This window comes from Lutra lutra, chromosome 10 (genome assembly GCF_902655055.1).
Source record: "Lutra lutra chromosome 10, mLutLut1.2, whole genome shotgun sequence".
NCBI lineage: Eukaryota > Metazoa > Chordata > Mammalia > Carnivora > Mustelidae > Lutra > Lutra lutra.
The window spans coordinates 39367625-39388569 of NC_062287.1; the positions used below are offsets into that span (position 1 = coordinate 39367625).

The window sequence follows — 20945 nt, forward strand, 5'->3', positions numbered from 1 at the left end:
CACTAAAAACTTCCCTTATTGATATAAAAGGAAGATGGATTTCAGAGAAAAGAACTACACAAGTTTTCAGGTTGTTGGCTTGTCACACTATTTGTACTTCCTCTTCATGGTTGTCATTATTTTTATTATTTACTAGTTGCACGGGGATAATAGCAGTTCAAACTTAGTACACAACACAGGCATAATTACTGATTTGGACCAACAATCCTCTATTAAAACCTAAACTGCCTTCAGCCAACAGTTAAGAAAAGGTCAAGAAGAAGGCACCTGCTGAAAGGAGTCATAAAAGCATGCTGTTCATTATTTTTCAGAAGCTTCTAATCCTCGCTCCCACCTGGCTTACATGATAACTACTAAATTCATCTGAATGTTGTGCAGTGTTCAGGGCTCCTCTGGGAAACATTATTTTCCTCTTAAATAACTATGATACAAAGTCTGGAGCTAAGGTTAAAAATCCAGAGCCAAGAAAAGTTTCTGCTGTCACTTGATCGTAACTTCTTTCTTCTGGTCCCAAGTGGAAATTTTAAGAGCAAGCTTGGGCCAAAATTCAATGAGTCTCCTTTGACTTAGATGGTGGTGGTGAAAATATTGCCTTGAAAACAGAATGAGGATGGAGACTGTCTTTTAGTCTGGAATTGTCAGAAATTGTACCAAAGCTGCCAAATAACATCTGTCTTACTCCTCAGCCTGTCAAAGAGGAGTTAAAAGATAAGTTTGGGGAAAAGAAGCTGGAAAGATTAACAACCATCTGTAAGATAAAATAGGATGTCTGGCATCTCTGAATATAAGAAAAAGGAAGCTTGTATATTATTATATTATGTAAGATACGTGCTACTATGGGAATCACTCACTCCTTTAAATACCTGGGCTAGCACTAACAGCTTCTGCAATAACAGAAAGCTCCTCATTTTTCCCACAACACAGATTTTCCTGTTCCTAGTTTTCATTTACCAACCCCTACTTGATTCTCTGATGATAGAGACTTCAGATAAAAGAGTATTAGACTGAGCACTGGTGCTAGCAAGCAACTCTTCAGTTGAACTAACTTAAATAAAAGTTACTCAGTTATAGGACTTTATTCTTTTCCTGGGCCACTAGCAGAAGTGTGTCCCTCTCCCTGTAGAAGATCAAGGTACAGCATCACAACATTTGAAAACCTGAAATCTCAATACCACACCATCCCTCCAAATCCCTCTTCTTCCCACGTCTGGTAGGAGAGGGTCTTCAGGAAAGCAAAAATTATCTTCTCGTTGTAAACAACAAATGGAAATATAAAATAGATAGGGACACAAAGTCCCCTAGTTTCACTTTCTTTTTTCTTGCAAAATGAAAGCAATAGATAATTATGACCTCTCTACTCTTCTTCCTGGCCTCCAGTGGAATGTGCCAATACACATGGCAGCACTGCAGAAATTGGAGTTAATAGGATTTGCTGAAAAACATCAGCCTTTGAAATATTTTGAAACCTAAAAATATGTTTTAAAAATACCTACATAAGAAAATATTTTATCAGGCAGCGTCCTGACAGAAAAGAGACGGCACACTCCCAACTGGGTCATTGAGAAGCATGTAATAAACAGACTATTTACAAAGGCATAGGCAGGGTTTAGAGAAAATAATGCAGCATTACAGGGTTGAAAATAGTGGGGAGCTGTTTCCACCCCTAAGAGGGTACAGCCAAGCCACAGTAACCAGTATGGAAAGAATCAAAGGGATAAATACCCTGACCTAATTCTCTTCCCTACATTCCCAGAGGCAGGACTGACAGATGTCAGGGAACAAAGGAGCCCGCAGGCCAAGGAACTCAGGTACCTGCACAAGTAGCAGAAAGAACGGTGGGAAATGGATCTGGAGAGGTCAAAGGGAGAGAGCTAGTACAGATACTGAACACAATCATAAAGTTATATTCATTTGTTGTTAGAATATATGTTCACTGAAAATAATAATTCGCTTTACAGTGTTTAGTAAGTGTGAGATGTTTCTTTTGGGGGTCTGTGTGAACCCAAATGTACTTTAGGTCTCCTAAGCTTCTGCCAATTGTACCAAAATATTTAAAAGTAAAGAGAGCACCCATGCTTATGTGTGTTAGAGGGATACCGGCTGCAGCTTCAATTTAAAGAAAGATAAATATAAATGTGCACTCTGCCGGGCTGTGCGAGTATGCAGTAATTCTTCATTCCTTGCCATTCCTCTAAGAGAAATATTCTGTGCCCACCTCAATGTTGAGCATGGACCCATGGCCCACTTCAGCTAATGGAATACGGGCTGGGTCTGAGCAGGGGTTTTAAGAAGCACCACAGACTTCCATCAGCTTTCCTGAACTTCTCACCTCTCCCCTGAGAACAGTAGCATGTCCCAGACAGAGGGTACTCCTTCAGCCCAGATCCTGGAATTGGTAGGCCTGTGAGGCAGGCTACGGTTCAACCTACAGTTGCATCTTTAACTGTTCTCCCAGACTTGGGAGCAAGGAAAAAAACTGTTTCCATAAGCCACTGAGATTTTGTGGTTGTTTGTTATGCTGAAATATTACATGTGCTCAACAAAGTTACTGTGGCACGCTTGGGTGGCAAAGGCAGGGAGCTCACGTGAGACCTGGAGTCTACTGTGCTCAGTTTCAGTCCCAGCTCTGAGAACTCCCAGAAGCTGACCCTGATTGAACAAGCCTCATGAAACCCCACCTTCTGGATTCCTGTAACAATTAGAAACATCACCCAAAAGCACCTAGCACAGTGCCTGGCACCTAACAGATATCTGGTGAAGAAAAAAATGATATAAGTAGCAGTAAAGGACAGCCAAAATAGTTTCCCATGCATGTGCTGAACTAGAAGCTGTTTATCCCAATTAAAATATTTTTTAACTTCAAATAAATAAAACAATGAAATCACTGCTCTAGTTTGCAGCTTACGAAGGACTCTAACAAAAAAAATCACAGTTTTAAAAAATACAACGTGCTCTTTCTAAACCTTCTAAAACTTCTGAGTAGTCAAGAATATGAATTCCTGTTGTGTCAGACAATAAGAATGCATTCTTTGTGAAGGAAAAATGATTAAATTGCATCTTCCAGACTAGTAATTTAAATTGTGATCAAACCCACTGTAGCTGGGGGCCTCCCACTTAATCCATTTACTGTGAACATTATTAAACATTTATTAAATGCCGGTGCATGGTTAAAAAAAAAATTCAAAGGTAAGGTTTTGTTCACTGAGCAACCCCCCCCCTAAAAAAAAAGATCAAGAGCATAAAACTACTAAATGGATCAACTACTCCCAGTATATGCAGTTTTACAAAACACAGCACGGCAATTACCAAACCACAGAAATAGATTTTTGATCCATTGGGAATGCATTCAGAAAGCGATCACCACTAATGAATAATAGAAGATTTATTTGGATTGTAAAACTTGTCTAGAAAAGAAATTTATCTAAAATACGAGCTCAATTTCCTGCCTTTCAAAAGAAGTAGGAAAAGGGCTTTACAGGAAAGATCTAATCTGGGAGACATTCTCTAAGGAGCCCAAGTAAGATTCAGGCTGGTGTTTCTGAGCCATGTATAGAAGGAATGCTTGGAGGGCTTAAAGGAAGATCCCCTGGGACTGCTACCCCACACCTAGTGATATGGAATCTTTGGGGGAAGGGCCCAGGAATCTGCATCTGTTAACAAACTCTCCCAGATTCATATGCACTCCTAAATTTGAGAACAACTAGACAATGAAAGCCATTAAATAGCCTTTGGCAGCTGACTTAAAGGTTCTTGAAAGACCAAAAAACAAAAACAAAAAACAAAAAAAACCCCCACCCAAACAAGTTTAGTCCATTCTATGCCAAAGGACCAACTTAGACAACAGAGTCTGGACTTGAGATTCAGTAACAGCTGCGGGGCTAAACAGCCATTCCTTCTGCCAGCAGGTCAAGCCACATTTTTTAGCACTTGGAGGCAAAGAGCTGATGGATGCCTCCACAGTAATGCAAACCCAACAGCACCATGGTAATGCCTTCTCCTGTTGGACATACATTTGCCAAAGCTCTCCTCAACCCCAGCATCTTGCCGGCACAAGTCTTGGCAATCATTCTTCGTCAGTTTCCTGGGCTTGCAAATTAACACATTCAGAAGGTGAGAGGGGAGGAAATTAGATGGTTCAGGATATTATTACACAGAAATTCTAAATTCATAAACAATATCAACATCCAGTCCTATAATATACCTAGAGAAAAACAGTTTTGCTTTCTAAGAGAAGGTAAAAATGATATGTGAAGGGGGTAAAAAAAATGCTACTATAGTTTTAAAATTAAAAATCCTCTGGAGAAGTAAAGCAGAAGGTGTAGTGAATGCAAAGAAATGGGCACCCAGTTAAAATGGAGAGACAGGTGGATTCTAGATACATCTATGTCCTCCAGATATTACCTCACTTAACTAACTTACTATGCTTTAACCTAAAAGACTTAATGTTTTTTGAATAAGCATTTTAAGTCACAAAGCAATGTCCAAATGTAAGTAGTGTTATTATGATCCATGGCAAAATTTATTTTATACAGTCCAGAATATACTAGAATAAAGTCAGAGCAATGAGGGGTTTTGTTTGCTTGTTTGTTTTGTTTTAACAGAGACAAAGGACAACAAACTCTTGCCATCAAGAATTGTGAGGTAAGCTATACCATCAGATGAAACTATACACACATTTTCTGAAATCACACCCAAGATGAGAACAATCAACATGGAACAAATAAGGGAAAGCTATGCCACTTTCACCAGCATACTCCTGCTCTTCCCTGCACCAAGCTACACCAGCATGAAACTTCCAAACAAAACCAACTCAATGTGGCTGAAGCAGTCCTCCACGTAGCAGTGGCTAATGATTCCACCTGACACCTTCCTGTTTGGCCTACCTACCTCCATCTGAGTCCCAAGGAGAAGCTTCTTTCACTGGAGAGCCATAGACAATGAGACAAGAAGGAAAAAGGAAGGGTGACTAATGGCCAGTGCCATCAGTCAATGAACCCAGGGCTATAAGGACTTTGAAAACGGCTTAACACTTACTGCCTGATAGATTTTGAATCAACACCAAATTCAAATATATCTGGAAACATGAGGAAGCCCATATGTGTCTTTAGGCACGAGACAGCACACTATACAGCAGTTAACTTAGAGCTGAGCTTGAAATGAGGCTCCAAGTTATCAGTCTTCTCTGCATATCAGTTCACGACTTGATGATTATTATTTCTACCTCATGGGGCAGTTGGGATCATTAAAGAAGACCCTATTATAAAATCCTTCACATCGTGTTGTGCCCACCTTAAGGACTCCATGAGGTCATTAGTGGTAGCAAAGTAATAGCACAGAGTAGACACTCAGTAAACATACTCCCCTTCTCATTCTGTGTTTCAATGATGAAAATATATTCCAGTTGAATGAAAAATGATACACAATAAAATACAGTGTGTAGATAAATCAGAATTTAATTTCCTTGACATTTGTCTTTTCCTTCATTATGGCTATGGAGACCAATTTTACCATTTACACTGGCCATAATTAGAGCCCATATATATAAAAATTACTGTTTAAATTTGTGATGATACATAGAGTTATGTAACTTCTATCCAGTAGTTAATACAATTTCTCAAGTCCTTTTTCCACCACTATAATAACACCCCCCACGACCTGTTTTAATCATCATCATCATTACTGGGAACAAAGCACTCTGTGAGTGTTGCAGAAAATGAGTTAATATATATAAGTATACCTTGAAAACTGTGAACAGCTAATATTACCATTTATTTGAGAACAGAGAAGACAGAGGCCTGTCTTGAGATGATACAACCCATAGAAAACACACAGTGCTAATCAAGGAACACACACACGTACATGTCCAGCCACATGTCCATTTAAAGAAAAGTAACAACAATAACAAGAACAGAAAAAAGTGTGTGTGTGTGTGTGTGTGTGTGTATCTGTATGTATAATGAAAAGTAAATAAAAAGGTGGGAGACAATGAAAATATTGGGGCAATTTTTCCCCATATTTTAAAATGTTTCTATAAAACAATCAATTCTTACAAATAAAGTCTGAAAAACCATTTCTTCTGAGTATAATCCACAACATGCCCCCTCCAGCCTCTCATGAAAACATTTGTAGAAACACACTGCCATATGTTAATTAAGTATTTCCAGTGCAAATCCCTGTCATTCAAAGGCCAGATGTGCCCTGGGAAACATCAAAGGCCAGGCAATGCTGCAAAACCACTTCAGCAAAGCTGTACTAGCAAGAGAAAGATTCGTGTAGAAGACCCATTCCAAAATCCACTTCACACTTATAATTTAAAGCCAATTCAAATGTAATTTACTTTATCAGGGCTCTTAATTTCGTGAAGGTCAGAAGTGCAATCAACAGAGGTGAAAATTGCCTATGCTTATCAAAAGATAACCTGGTAATAGTGCTGAACAAGAAAAACAAAAAACAGGAAACAGGACTCCCATTGAAAACCACGGTTAGAACCACTGTATAAAACATGCCCTCTCACAAACCAATGCATTCTGACAGAAAGCTTTCACTTGAGTCATCTCTGTACCAAATGCAAACTCGTCATTCTTTCTCAGTGGGAGAAGATTCCTTTTCTTCTCCAATGTTACAGTTCGTGAGACGGGAAATGACACTTGGGCACAAACTAGTAAACTTACCACTCTCGTCATCTATATTGAACCTTCCGAGACCACTGCCATCCCTGATGGAGTACTGGATCTCTCCATCCCTCCCAGAGTCGTCATCTTGGGCAGCTACCTGCAGCACACTTGTTCCGATGCGTGAGTTTTCTTTTACAGATCCAACGACAGCAAAGTCTGGGAAGTAGGGAGTGTGGAGGTTTTCATTGACATCCACCACCTCCACCTCAACAAAGGAAACAGAAGACAGAGAGACCGGTCGCCCTTTGTCTTTGGCCCGAACCGTGAGGTTATAGAATTGTTGCTTTTCATAGTCCAGCTCTTTGCTCAAGCGAATGGCACCACTTGCTTTATCTATTTCAAATCTCCCATTATAGTCATTGACCAAAGAATAGCGCATTTGACCCCCTAGCCCAAGATCCGGATCATGGGTCTCCAGCCAAGCAATGACAGTGCCAATGGGGAGATCTTCCAGAACCTTCACACTATAGCTACTGGGAATGAAAGCCGGGGAACAGTCATTGACATCATCCAAAAAAACCTTAAGGGTGACAACGGAAAACAGCTGCTGGCCACTTTCTGCCCTGTCTCGAGCTTCTATTTTTAAAGAGTAGTTTGCTTTAGATTCCCGGTCCAACTGGTCGGCTACATAGACAATTCCAGTTGAGCTGTTGATAGCAAACTGCTGTGTATCTGTCAACACTGAGTAAGTTACTTCCCCATTAGAACCCAAGTCTTTGTCTCTGGCTTCCACTTGAATTATCTCAGTTCCAATACTTGAACTTTCAAGAATGTTAACTGAGTAACTGTCTTGGAGAAAAATTGGGCTGTTGTCATTCGCATCCTCCACATTGATGGTCAGCAACCTCCATGAAGATTTTTGTGGATTGCCTAAGTCATAGATGGTGATATTAAGGAGATAGAGGTCTGTGTGCTCTCGGTCCATTGGCAGAAGGACTTTAAGTTGCCCAGTCTCCATGTCGATATTAAAGCAACTGTCCGTGTTCCCGTCAGATATCGTAAATAGCACCTTTCCATTGAAGCCAGAGTCAGCGTCATAGGCTTTAATCTTCAGGATGTCGGCACCAACAGGCAGATTCTCCTTCACAGCCACATCAGAAGGAAATGACTTATCAAAATGTGGTCCTTGCCTATTAACTGAATAAAAGTCAAGAAATCCGTCTTCCAGGTTCAGTTTCCCGTTTGCTTTTGCCTTAATGAGCAGTTTCTCTGCCAGCTTTTGAGCCACACGAGTTTCTCTGCAACTAAAGCTCTTTGAAGACACCTTCCCATGTAGGACTGAAATGTTAACAGACATGGGGTCCGCAAAATTCTCTCCATCGGTTGCTGTAATCCTGAGGGCAAAATTACCATTTTTGATGCCAGAATTCATCAGCGACTTTTTAAGTTGTAAAACCCCGGAGTCTGGGTTTAAATAAAAGAAACCAAGTTCATTTCCAGAGATGATTTTGTACTTTACAAGTTCAAGTTCATCAATATCAATTGCAGAGACAGCTGTGATGTGACCCCCGACTGGAAAGTCATAGGAAATAACTCCCTGGCAAGCCACTTTCTCAAAGAGAGGGCTGTTGTCATTGACATTTCCTATTCGAATAGTCACATTTACTTCACTTTCATGGCGGTATGGCGAACCCCAGTCGGAGGCTCTTACGATGAACCTGTAAGTCTCTGGGGAGGATTCAAAATCCAATTCTTCAGTTGTGCTAATAACACCTGTAAACTGGTTAATGGCAAATGGTAACAAATTCAGACTGGCAATACTATATGTGATGTACCCATTTTCTCCTTTATCCTTATCAGAAGCTGAAACCATCAGAACACTTGTGCCCACTGGGACGCTTTCATTCACAAAAGCATCGTACAGCGCCTGCTGAAATTCTGGGGTGTGGTCATTCGCATCTTCTATGCCAACGGTGACTTGTGCTTTTAAATCTCCTTCCTTGTTTGTCACTCCCAGCTTATAAACCTCCTTCTTAACAGTATTCAGCGGCTGTGCTGTGACAATCAGACCAGACCGAGGATTAATTTTGAAGTACTGTGCATCCTCACCAGGAGATAATTTGTATTCCACATCGAGAGGTTCGGGACTTAATTTTACTATAGCAACCACGACACCAGGAGGGGAGAATTCACTAATGCTCACATCATACGTTTCTTTTTCAAATCTAACTGGGACAGTGTCTCTTTGGGGATTGGCAATGTGGACGATCTTCGCTGCTGAAAATTTCTGGGGGGACCCCTTATCTTTTGCTTGAAGAGTGAGGTTGTAGCCATAAGGAAAACTCCCCCAGTCGACCTTCTTTCTCTCCTTAATCTTGTATTCATTCATCCACCTGCCTTCCTTAGCCAGGAAGAACTGATCTAAAGGATCCCCAGCCACAATGGAAACAGACTCAATTTCTCCATTGGCCCCCTCATCTAGGTCATCGACTGTCACCACCGCGTATGTCGGCTCTTTGTCCAGCGAGAAAGGAACATGAGTGACCACATGGAGAGTTGGGGCGTGTTCATTTACACGTTCAATGTGAACATAAAGCTTTGCAGTACTGCTCACTCCGTTGTTTCCATAGAGTTTCATCCCCCGGTCCACAGCCAAAATCTCCAGATCGTACCTATTCTTTTCATCATAATTTAACCGCCCACTTAAAGAGATGACACCACTTGTGGGGTGGACTGAAAAGAGATCAACTTTGTTTTTAAAGTAGTAGTAGAATTCTCCATTGGAGCCTATATCGGCGTCTGTGGCAGTCACCTGGGCAACACTAGTCCTTAAAGGGGTGCTTTCTGCTATTGTAACAGAGTATGTTGTGGGTGAAAACAAGGGTCGCAGGTCATTCATATCTAAAACCTGTATGTTCACTTTGGTCCATGCTTCCAGATCCTCTCCTCTAACAGAACCTTTGACTATCAATAAATAATTGTCCTGAATCTCCCGATTCAATATGGCCGAATTGCCACCTTTAGTTCTTATTCTGAGGAAACAGAAGTCTGCAATGATGACTTCCTCTGCTTTGAAGAAGCCTTCCTCATCTCCAGATACAATTCTGTATTTGACATCCCAGGACAGATCTATTAAGGTGATGCCCATCCTACCCTGGCTGTGGACATAGGTCCTTGCGGCTGAGTTCTCACACACGGTAGCATTGTACACAGGGTGAGTGAAGTGGAAGCCCAGGGGCCCGGTCCCTGGCAGCCCCTGGGACACTGTGGCCATAAGCTTGAGAAGCAGGAGGATGAGGCAAGAAGGGGGAGGCCTTGTACCCACACAGTATCCCATAGTTATATCCATCGCATCATACCTCCATCCTGGAAGGGGGGGAGAAAGAGAGAGAAAAATAAATTAATCTACAGGAAAGTGGGAGAAGATGTAGGAACTCGCTGCGAAGAAATGGTGCTTTTTAAAAACGTCATTATAAAATCTTCTTACCAAACGTCAGTGTGGAAAAAAAAAAATTGAGACCTCATCATACTAGATGGCAAGGAGTTCAAAATCACTAAGGTTTAACTTTACATAGTTTGAGCTTTTTAAATCACACTTTTATAGTGCTGCTGGAATTCTTCATTAGTACAAGATTCCTTCCATTCTGAAGGTCAGTTTAGAGATATCCCTAGAAGCCTTAAAAAAATGCATCTCCTTTCACTTAGAATTATCTTCAAGGCAATTATCCAGCGGAAGTAACTAGACAAGTGTACATTTAATGTACAGATTAAAAGACAAAACAACTGAAAAGAAACTAGATGTCTATCAATCAAGAATCAAATAATTTTCGGTGCATTCAAAAAATGAAATACTATGCAACCATTAAAAATAATTATTTTTCAAATGTACATTTTCAAATGTGGTAAGATATAATGCAGAGTGCAAAAAAGATCATAAAACAGTATGGGTGGTTATGATTGTATTAGTATTTAAACATTTCAATGCACAACTGCAATTTTACATTTAAAAAGGATTAACTGTATGTGGAATCTGGAGGACTATTTGTTTTTCTGATATTTTTCCAAGTAACACTATTCACCAATGGTTATATGATTACATTTGTAACTATGAACTTTTAAAGAAATTCTTACCAGGCATCATAGTCATTTTTTGTTGTGCTGACTTTAAAACTGACCAAGATTTATACAGAATACAATATCGTGAGGCTGAGAATTCAGGCCCCCTAGAAACACATACGACATAATTTAATTCTGTTGAAGTAATCACCATTTATCATTAATAAATGATAAATTTATGGCATCTCCACATGGTTATCTCCTTTCTGGTTTTAAACTAGTTCCAATTATCAGCTATCAGCTGAACAATCATGTTAAGTTTAACATCTTAAAATATTATCAATTGTAGGGCGCCTGGGTGGCTCAGTGGGTTAAAGCCTCTGCCTTCGGCTCAGGTCATGATCTCGGGGTCCTGGGATCGAGCCCCACATTGGGCTCTCTGCTTCCTCTTCCTCTCTCTCTCTCTCTCTCTGCCTGTGTCTCTGCCTACTTGTGATCTCTGCCTGTCAAATAAAACAAATAAAATCTTTTAAAAAATATTATCAATTGTTTTTGTACTTTATAAAACACTTTAATAGCCAGGGTTGGCAAGGCACATGTTATTATACCCTTTTTGTAGATGAGACTAGACAATGTCATTCTCCCAGTGGTAGAGTCAGGATTAGAACCCAAGCCCTCAGGCCACCCCCAAGGCTTTCTCATTTCTTTTTTCCAACTCTGCCTTACAGAAGACTCTAAAGCCAATTTCTGGGCATGTGTTTGCCTGGTTCCAACCGAAGATGAAATACGCCTTGTTGGCGTCATCTGTTGAAGCAACTCAGGAAACGGGAGTAGTAAGTTTAAAGACTACAGTTTAATAGAGGGATATCATAAACAGAATAGATAGTACAAATGAATAGTGGAAAGATGAGATAACTTTTTATAAAAGGAAAGAAGTTAATTTCACATGTAATTGCTTTGGTTGCCTGTCCTTAGACAGCGGCCCACATGCTAAGTGTGCGAAGCAGTAAGTCGGCTTAGTAGGCTCAAATATCCTCCCCCAAAGAATGGAGGGCCCCACGGGACCAGTGCATTTAGAGCTGCCTCTTTGTGGAGCACACTGGGCTAACACATGGGCGTGACAGGGCCCTCTCTAGGGACCACAGATACGAACCAGCAGAAGCTTTATTAATACCGCATGCAACTCAATAGACTCTCACTTCATCATAAGAGAATGTTCCAAAGTAGAGGAGAGATTTTTAGGTTCCCACTCTGAATGGAATGGAATGAGACAACGCTCTTACAGGGAATGACCAGAGGCCATGGATAGTCTCTCAGTGGAGAAAACTGGGGATACTCCCAGCATCTCCAAAGAAATACAAATTCAGATTCTGCCTCATTTCGCCTTGGCTCTTCTACGCCAAGGGCATAGCCTACAAGCATGATTTTGCTGATACTTTGCCCACAGAGTCCAGACTCTGTGGTCATCAGAGAAAATCTTTTTTTTTTTCTTAAAAGATTTATTTATGGGCGCCTGGGTGGCTCAGTGGGTTAAGCTGCTGCCTTCGGCTCAGGTCATGATCCCAGGTCCTGGGTTCGAGCCCCACATAGGGCTTTCTGCTCAGCAGGGAGCCTGATTCCTCCTCTCTCTCTGCCTGCCTCTATGCTTACTTGTGATTTCTCTCTGTCAAATAAATAAATAAAATCTTTAAAAAAAAAAGAAAGATTTATTTATTTATTTATTTATTTATTTACTTGTCAGAGAGTAAGAGAGAGAGCACAACAGGGAGAGCGGCAGGCAGAGGGAGAAGTAGACTCCCCGCTGAGCAAGAAGCCCTATCCGGGCTCCATCCCAATACCCTAAGATCATGACCCAAAGGCAGACAATTAACCAACTGAGCCACCCAGGTATCCCCTCTCTGGTCATCAAGGAAGAAAACAGCCCTGATGGTAAATTCATCTCAGATGAACCTTTCTTAATCTATCTTGCACCCCATCTTCACCCCTGACTGAAGAGAGGAGCTGTGTCTGTGCCTCAATCTATGACCAGCATCACCCGGCCCACACGAGACACACAGGACATCAAGGTACCGATGGAACCGGGGGCCCAGAGGCCTTTCACATGCTGTGTTTCCAAACCCCAGAAAGTACACACATCTCACTTCCGGAAACAGACTCAAGAAATTACATGAACTCACAGAAGCCTTAAAGATCATCAGTTTTGATTTCCTGGGTTTACAGATAAGGACACCAAGACCCATAAGAATAAAGAGACTCACTAAGGCCAGGTCTCAGGACTGCCAGGTTCAGAGCTGATACTACGTGGAAACACTGCATCAACTGAATTAGTTTCTCTTTGAGTTATGTAACAATTTGAGGGCTGTGGTTTATCATGGCTTTGCAGGGATCTTCATCTTCTGACACTTTGTTAATCTCCCTGGTGCTACTCCCACCTCTAAGTAGCTAACTGTAAGTAAACATTTAAGTGCCCTGGGGGACAGTTACTTCTAAAAACCCTTCCGGTGAATCCTTCATAATGCAGAATGCTGTCATAATATGAAAAAAAACATCATTCGATTTAGCCCTTCAAAAGTTGGAAACTTTGCATACTGAGTCTTTCAGCAGGACACACTGCTACGATGTTTTCCTTATGAAACTGAATCTTATATGCAAGTAGAGAAAAACTACAATCCACGCTGAAATGGCACAGTATTGCTGTGTACAGACATTTGGATTTAACTCCAAAAACCTGAGCAGGACTAAGCTTGTCAGCTTCACTTGTGGAGACCAAAATATGTCATCAAGTTTTGGTATCTTTATTTTGGGGGGGAAAAAAGTCCTATCTGGCACCAACTATTTTTTAAAAACCTGCAGATTTTTCCATTGACTTAGAAAATAAGTGAGTGCTAAAAGTGAAGAATTCTGTAAAATTCTGCAAAGTAAACACTAGAATAAGATTTTGGCTCCTTCTTTTTTTAGCATGCTAAGACAACTGTTAAGCTGTTTTAAAAAAAACAAAACAGTGTGCTTTTCCACACTGAAGCCAAGCTATTTGTGAAGCCAATATGATAGTTACAGTGTTTTAGATGCTCTACACATTGATTTATTCTACTGCTTCTGGATTAAACAAAGCACTTAGTTCCCAACCTCAGAGCCTATTTTCTATGACTTAGCAACATAATCAATATTTTTTGATATAATCTCCAAAGAAATCATCAAGCCATCAATCTTGGAGACATTTATTTTTCGGAGCAGTGGGCTGGGCCTCCCCCATCCTGCCCTGGGAGGCCTGAGAGAGAGTGGTCCTAGCCTTCAACTCAGAAGGGCATGCAGATTTTTCTTTCCAGGGATGAATAAATACAGGTGACCTCAGGGGCAGCTCCCAGCTCTTACAAAGGCCACCTCTCTGGGTGAGCCTGGACTCGGCAGGGGGCCTCTGCTTGCTTGGGTAACCTGGGGAAGCTCTTTTCTGCCATCATTAAACGGACCTCCTTAAATCACTGGGATTTCTGAACGTTAGAAATGGCATCTTGCAAGAACATTCTATTTTCACTCCATCTCTTCTTATCTTGTGTATTTTGAGAGGGTTTTACTGGCAGACAGAAAGGGTGCTTGGGAAATGTGCTATGATAGGCGGTAAAACAAAGAACAAAATCAGTCTCTGAAGGGCCTCCTCTTCCCTGGCTCCCTTGATGAAGACAACTTGTGTCAGAAGCTGCTCAGTAACACACTGGCTGTATGCGGGATGATTTCCGGACATGTGGTCTGGCACCGGACTGCCTGAATTTGAATCCCAGCTCTGCCATTTCCTAGCTGTGTTATGTCAGGCAGGTTACTTAACCTCTCTGTGCCTCAGTTTCTTCTGCTCACAAATGGGAATGATAAGGCCTACCCAATTAAGATTTTTGAGTTAATAAAGAGAAAGCATTTAAAACAGTTCATGTCACACAGTAAATATAAAGTTGCTAGCTATCAATATCATTAACTAAGGCAGTTTTTAGAGAAGAAAACAAAATCTGTGAGTCACAAGATAGGGATCATGGAGGTTTACAATGTCCTCTGAAAGTTCCTTTTCCAGTAGCAAAAGGCACATCAAAAGTGAAGGAAAAGTTATCTTTTCTTTATTGAAACAGATGATTACTACATTAGACCCAAAGTTCAGAGAAATCGGACTTGAATCCAGGCTTTGTCACTGACTGGCTGGGTGACATTGGGATAATACTTAAACCTTTTTAAGTCTCACCTTAGGGATTATAAGAGCTCCCACTGTCACATAACAGGCTTACAAGTGTGTCTGGTACACAGCAAACGTTCCATAAATATTAACTGACATTAAAATTATGAAGACATTCAGAAGAAGAGATACAAAATGGAAAACAAATGAAAACTGGGCTAAGAATAAAGGGTCAAGAGGTAGACCCTCTGTGGGGTAGCCCCACCCTAACAGGAAAGCCACCCTTTCAAGAAACCCAGACTCACTTCCCCCCGCATCCACCCAGGTTGGGGTCAGTGCCCAAAAAGGGGTGTGCCTGGTGGCATGGGTCAGGGGCTGTGGCCACAGCTCTGTAGCTGACTCCAACACCTATAAGGAATATTTCACAACTCAGGAAACTAGAGCCACATTAGGGAGCTACTTCTCAGACCTGGCATTTAATTCCTGAGGGGTTCTAGCAGGATTTCCCCTTGCCGTGATGAGTCCCAGAACAGCCAGGAACTGCAAAACCCTATCTCCCAAAACAACCAACTCTGATACTGCTCCAATTATCATTCTCGTGGCACTACTTTATGTTCTGGGCTCTTGCTCCTGAAATCAGTTATAGACGGTCTGTATGACACATTTGGGGATAAAGTTTTACTCTCTGGCTGATGCTAATGGCTGTCTGATGAGAAGAAAAAATGTTTACTCTGTGGTTTTCTTTATACAAACCATTGTAGCTAGAAAGTGCAGAGGATAATCTACGAGGCATTCAGGTCACAAATAATTCATGCCATGCCATTATTTAGATTATATCATGATATACGGAACCAGGGCCATGTAAATTCACTGAGTTTCACAGTCAAAAGGATCGTAAAGTTGTCTAGTCCAAAACCCTCATTTTAAAGTGGAGGGAACACATTGGGAAAGGTTAAGTGATTTGGACAGGGTCACACAGCTTGCCTGGGGGAAAAAGCAAACATCGGACCTCAGGTCTCTCCTGTGAATGCGACTCACTGCTGCTGCCTCATTTAAGAATACATGTCTCTGCTTGTTCATCTCCCAAATGTTACTCATCTTCTCAGATCTAACTAAAATGCCACCATCCCAGAGATTTCTGTTCAAAAGTGAGCTCCAGTCCTTTTTTTAAAAGATTTTATTTGAGAGAGAGAGAGAGAGAATGAGAATGAGTTGGGGGAAGAGTAGAGGGAGAGGAAGAAGGTGAGACTCTCAACCTGAGCACAGAGCCCTGCACACGGCCCTGAGATCATGACCCGAGCCAAAATCAAGAGTTGGTCACTCAACCAACTGAGCCACCCAGGTACCCCAAAGTGAGCTCCAGTCCAATAGCTGTGATTATTAAGTTTTAGTGAACATCAGAATCACAGTAGGGCTGGGCTCCATTCCAGAGTTTCTGGATCAGTTGGCAGAGACTTTATAATTCTAGCAAGTTCCCAGAAGATGCTGGTCCTGGCACAACCATACTCTGAAAACCACTGCTCTGAACTTGTCTATATTTTATCTATATGTTCTTCTCAGATAGCACTTTCTTCCTTGTATTAAAGTTACTTATGGGGGCACCTGGGTGGCTCAGTCAGTGAAGAGTCCGCCTTCGGTTCAGGTCATGATCCCGGGGTCCTGGGATGGAGCCCCATGTTGGGCTCCCTGCTCAGTGGGGAGCCTGCTTCTCCCTCTCCCTCTGTCCCCTCAGCACCCACTCATGCTCTCTCTCACTCTATCTCTAATAAAAAAATAAGTAAAATCTTTAAAAATTAAAAAAAAATAAAGTTACTTATGTGTGTTTTTAAATTACATACTGGACAATAATCTCCCTTATTTCTTCTTCTCACAGTATCTATCTAACAAAGTGCTTAGAAAAGACAAAAATCTGATGAATGTTTGTGAAGTAATATTGGTCCGGTCAGCATCCACTGTAACTCTATAACATGCTCCAGAGAAAAGATCTAAATGAACTGTCAGACAAATCAGGAATTATGATTATAAAACTTATGGACCCCGGGTAAATAGCTAGTCTACCATTTCCCAAACCATGTCCCATGGCACATTACTTCATGACATAGGAATATGTATGCAACTAAAACAACATTTTAGGAAATACAGGTTGAATAAAGGTAAATAGATTTGTCACTTTAGAACTTCCTGGAGCCTTTTGTATGCTCCAAAAGAAACGTTCTTCCTGTCCCGTCCTTAGTCACCTCTAATAATTTACCCCACTCTGTTGTCTCCTTATGAAAGCATGGTGTCTCCTGTCTACCTCCACTAGCAGAAGTGAAGTTCCCTGGCACGTGGTCAGGACTCAGTGAATACCTGTTGCACACAAAAATAGACTATGTGAATTATGATTCTAAGGTGTATAATAACATGTGCAACTTCCAAAATCTATTTCATCACGAATTTCCTCCCCACCCCCCAACCCTCACAATAGCCACCTGCAGGAGAAGAAAGAGTATTTTCTGGAATACAGCTACGGAGACACTGATTGAGTCCAAGCTAGACGCTGTGACCCAGACAGGTCAAATAGCTACCTGGAAAGCTCTGGAGGCGGGATGTAATCCCAGGATTCTTCAGACAAGCTCATTATTCTTCCTACAGCATATCACTGGGTATGGATTCTCATTTCAACTAAGCTGGGAGTTATCCCTGAAGAAATGGCTTCAATACTTGTTATATAAACACATATCCGTGTTCTAACTGAAGAATGAGACAACTGTTCCATAGCTGGTTATGCTCTTCTCTTTTCTTGTTAAAAAGACAAACAAACGGGTTCCTGGTTGACTCAGTCGGTGCAGCGTGTGACTCTTGATCTTGGGGTCCTGAGTTCCAGCTCCATGCTGGGCAGAGAGATTACTCAAAAATAAAATCTTTAAACAAAATCCCAGAAGTTTCAAGGACTATAAATAACAAAGACCAGCATGAGTCATGAGGGGAAGAACGTTATTAATGTTAAATAATCACCCACACGGTCTTGTAGGTTTTTTTTTGTTTGTTTGTTTGTTTGTTTTTTTAAAGATTTTTATTTAATTTATTTGACAGAGATCACAAGTAGGCAGAGAGGCAGGCAGAGAGAGAGGAGGAAGCAGGCTCCCCCGCTGAGCAGAGAGCCCGACGCGGGACTCGATCCCAGGACCCTGGGATCATGACCTGAGCCGAAGGCAGAGGGTTAACCCACTGAGCCATCCAGGCGCCCCCGGTCTTGTAGTTTTTGTTATCTATTTTCACTATGGTCAACGGTGAAAAGCAGTTTGCCAAATCCAAAATACTCTTGAGATGTAAAACCTAAAACCAACTTCATTTTTCACTCCTCCCTGGAAAATCCTGCTTGACTGCCTGAGCCCTAATTCTAAGCAGAGCTTTACAAGCAAAAAGAGCATTTCATCGACAAAGATATGATATCACCTCCTGTCAGTATAAACAAGGACAAAAATCCCAAACCAAAGCCTCCAGTTGGTTCTGCCAACCAGCCAAGCAGACCATTACCCAAACCCATTTCATTACAATAATACTGTAAATTCTAATTTTTTTTCCAGTGGTGCAAATCTTTCCATTGTCTAAAAGTGTCTCTCAGGAGAAAAGTCAATCAGCATGAAGCGAGTGTAATTCACAGTGGTTCTGAGAAAAAAATGGAAGATTCAGCCACACAGCGGCAGTGTTATGAATACCCTCCTTTATTTTCTCCCCAGGTGCTAGAAATATTTCCATACAACACTGGTTAATGTCAAGTATCATTTCATCAGTAAATGCTTCAAATTCAGGGGTAATTCAACCAGGGGCTATCAGAAGGAAAGATTAGCATGTTGTTCAAGCCTTTTAAAAAATCATTTCTCCCTCTGGAGAAAGAAATTCATCATGGGGTAAAAGAAAAAAAAAAAGTATGGAGAGGATATAATTTGCTCCTATGCTTGGCTGTCTAAGAAAATGTTCCAGAAAAATGCATGATTTCAATTTTTCTCTGGTGGGCCTTGCTGACAGAAACCAAAGGGTAAATATATTAGTATTCACTTATGCTCAAGATTTCTTGAAAAAAAAAAAGAAAGAAAGAAAGAGAAAAAGAAAAGAAAAGCAATGGGGAGAAAAAAAAAACAAAAAACAAACCTTTTCCGAATAACTGTATTTACTATGGAAAAACTGCCTGAAGGAGAACAAAACCGAAACAGTTTCAAACAGAACAATGTCTTTAAACAGTGTTCAATCCAAGAGTTAGGAGGGCAGAATTCAGGTGAGGGAAAAAGCTGCCCTCTGCTTGCGACCTTCTGATACAATCCACATTTACTGCTGTGCTAAGTCCCCTCGGCCTGTCCTATTTCCAAACGTTAACATCCTTTTAGCCATCCCGATGGCCATTCTCCTTTAAAAGTGATTCTCGGGCGCCTGGGTGGCTCAGCCTTTAAGCAGCTGCCTTCGGCTCAGGTCATGATCCCAGGGTCCTGGGATCGAGGCCCACATGGGGCTCCGTGCTCAGCAGGAAGCGTGCTTCTTTCTCTCCCGCTCCCCCTGCTTGTGTTCCCTCTCTCTCTGTGTCTCTGTCAAATAAATAAATAAAATCTTTAAAAGTGATTCTCCTTCCAGCTAAAGGCTATTCTACATCCATAAAACCAGAAATCAGATCAAGAATGAGGGGGAGCCTCCCTCAGCACATCCCTCTCCCGCTCTGGTAAGTGGTGGTAATGTCAGGGCAAGAGGGAGTGAATGCATTTGTGAAAGGGCTGTGGTGGGGGGACTGTACACAGAGCTCCAGGACCTAAAGGAGGGAAAGGATGTATCAGGCTTCCCTTTTCCAGAAGAGCTGAACGGCCAAAGGAAGATGTGATAAATGACCAAACATCCTCAAGACTGAGGATGACTTTTGGGAGAATATAATTCAATTCCAAATTTCTCCAAAATTACACGTGGGACCAAGTCTTACTCTGGACAAAGTGGATCACAAGCTCCAGACAGCAGTTCTGGAAATGTCTGTGTTTGGCTGAATGTCTCTGTACAACAGGTTAATACTGATGGGTCACCTCGTGAAGGCTGGGCAAAGGGCAGATAAGGATGGGGAAAAAGAATACAAGGAATAGGTGTGCAAGATAGAAGGAAACAATAGATCAGGAAATTGGTGAGAACTGAAGAAAGTATCTTGGGCAGGGACCCTGATAAGTTCAAAAAGGAGAGGAAAGAACAAAACAGTCTGACATTCGGAAGAGGAACGCACTATGGAGAGAGGTAGGAATTACATTACAGGAGGAAGTAAAGAAGATTATTTGGGGCTAGGCAACAATAAGCGTTGTCAGGATTTCTAAGAGCTCACATGTGGGTCAAGAAATGCAGTCTGGAAGTTTGCTGACAGCCCAGAAATCTTGTCAGTCACGTCTCCTCACATCGCCATCGCTGACAACTGTGTCTTAGCAAACAAGGCAAAAATGCAAATTGGGTTCCTTCAGCTCTCCCACACTCCCCATTACGGCTATTTATTATTGACTGATGGGTTTATGCTGACGTGGCCTGAATTAGTTCCCTGTGCTAATGAGACCAGGGTGGCAGGTTCAAACCCACAGGGGGCTACACACAGGTCTACTCCTGAGAGCAGGTCAACAAGAACTGGTGAGCAGATCTCAGTGGGGTCTCGATGTTCACTTAAGAAAACAGATTTGTTGAGAGGGGCAAAAGACATTCAGAGACATTTCTGTAGATACAGGATGAAGGAGTGATCAAAGAACCTCTGAGGAGTTAGTAATTCTCAGCATAACCACCCTGAGCTCTTTCTATGAGGTCCAAGAACAGGCTTCCTCTCCCAAAGCAGCCCTAAATGGATTAAGTGGGAGACCACTCAGTGCATCAGGGCCCGCCTAACAAGAGCTCTGGCCCTGAGAGGTGCTGCCACAGAGAAAAGTCCAATGCCAAGGCCAGAGCCTAGTCATCTCTGAAGAATACCTGCCAAGCCCACCCGGATGACACTGATCAAGTGAGCTCAGTCTGAGATGCTGACGGACTTTCCGCACCTCTCTGACTACTCCCACACCCAGCAACTGTGACTGAATTAGAAGCCAGTGTGGTGGGTGTGGCTCAAGAGGTGGCTTCCCAAGGTACTCCCCCAATCCTCC

At 41.7% G+C, this 20945-nt stretch overlaps 1 protein-coding gene across 2 annotated transcripts in view; it reads right to left on the reverse strand.

Moving 5' to 3' along the window:
• Positions 1–20945, reverse strand: part of FAT3 (FAT atypical cadherin 3) — a 672146-nt gene that overhangs the window by 512435 nt on the left and 138766 nt on the right. For both annotated transcript variants that reach the window (XM_047692975.1, XM_047692974.1), the window contains exon 2: positions 6672–9980. In XM_047692975.1, coding sequence (XP_047548931.1) covers positions 6672–9963 — 3292 coding nt within the window. In that variant the 5' untranslated portion in view covers positions 9964–9980. The remainder of the gene's footprint in view (positions 1–6671; positions 9981–20945) is intronic.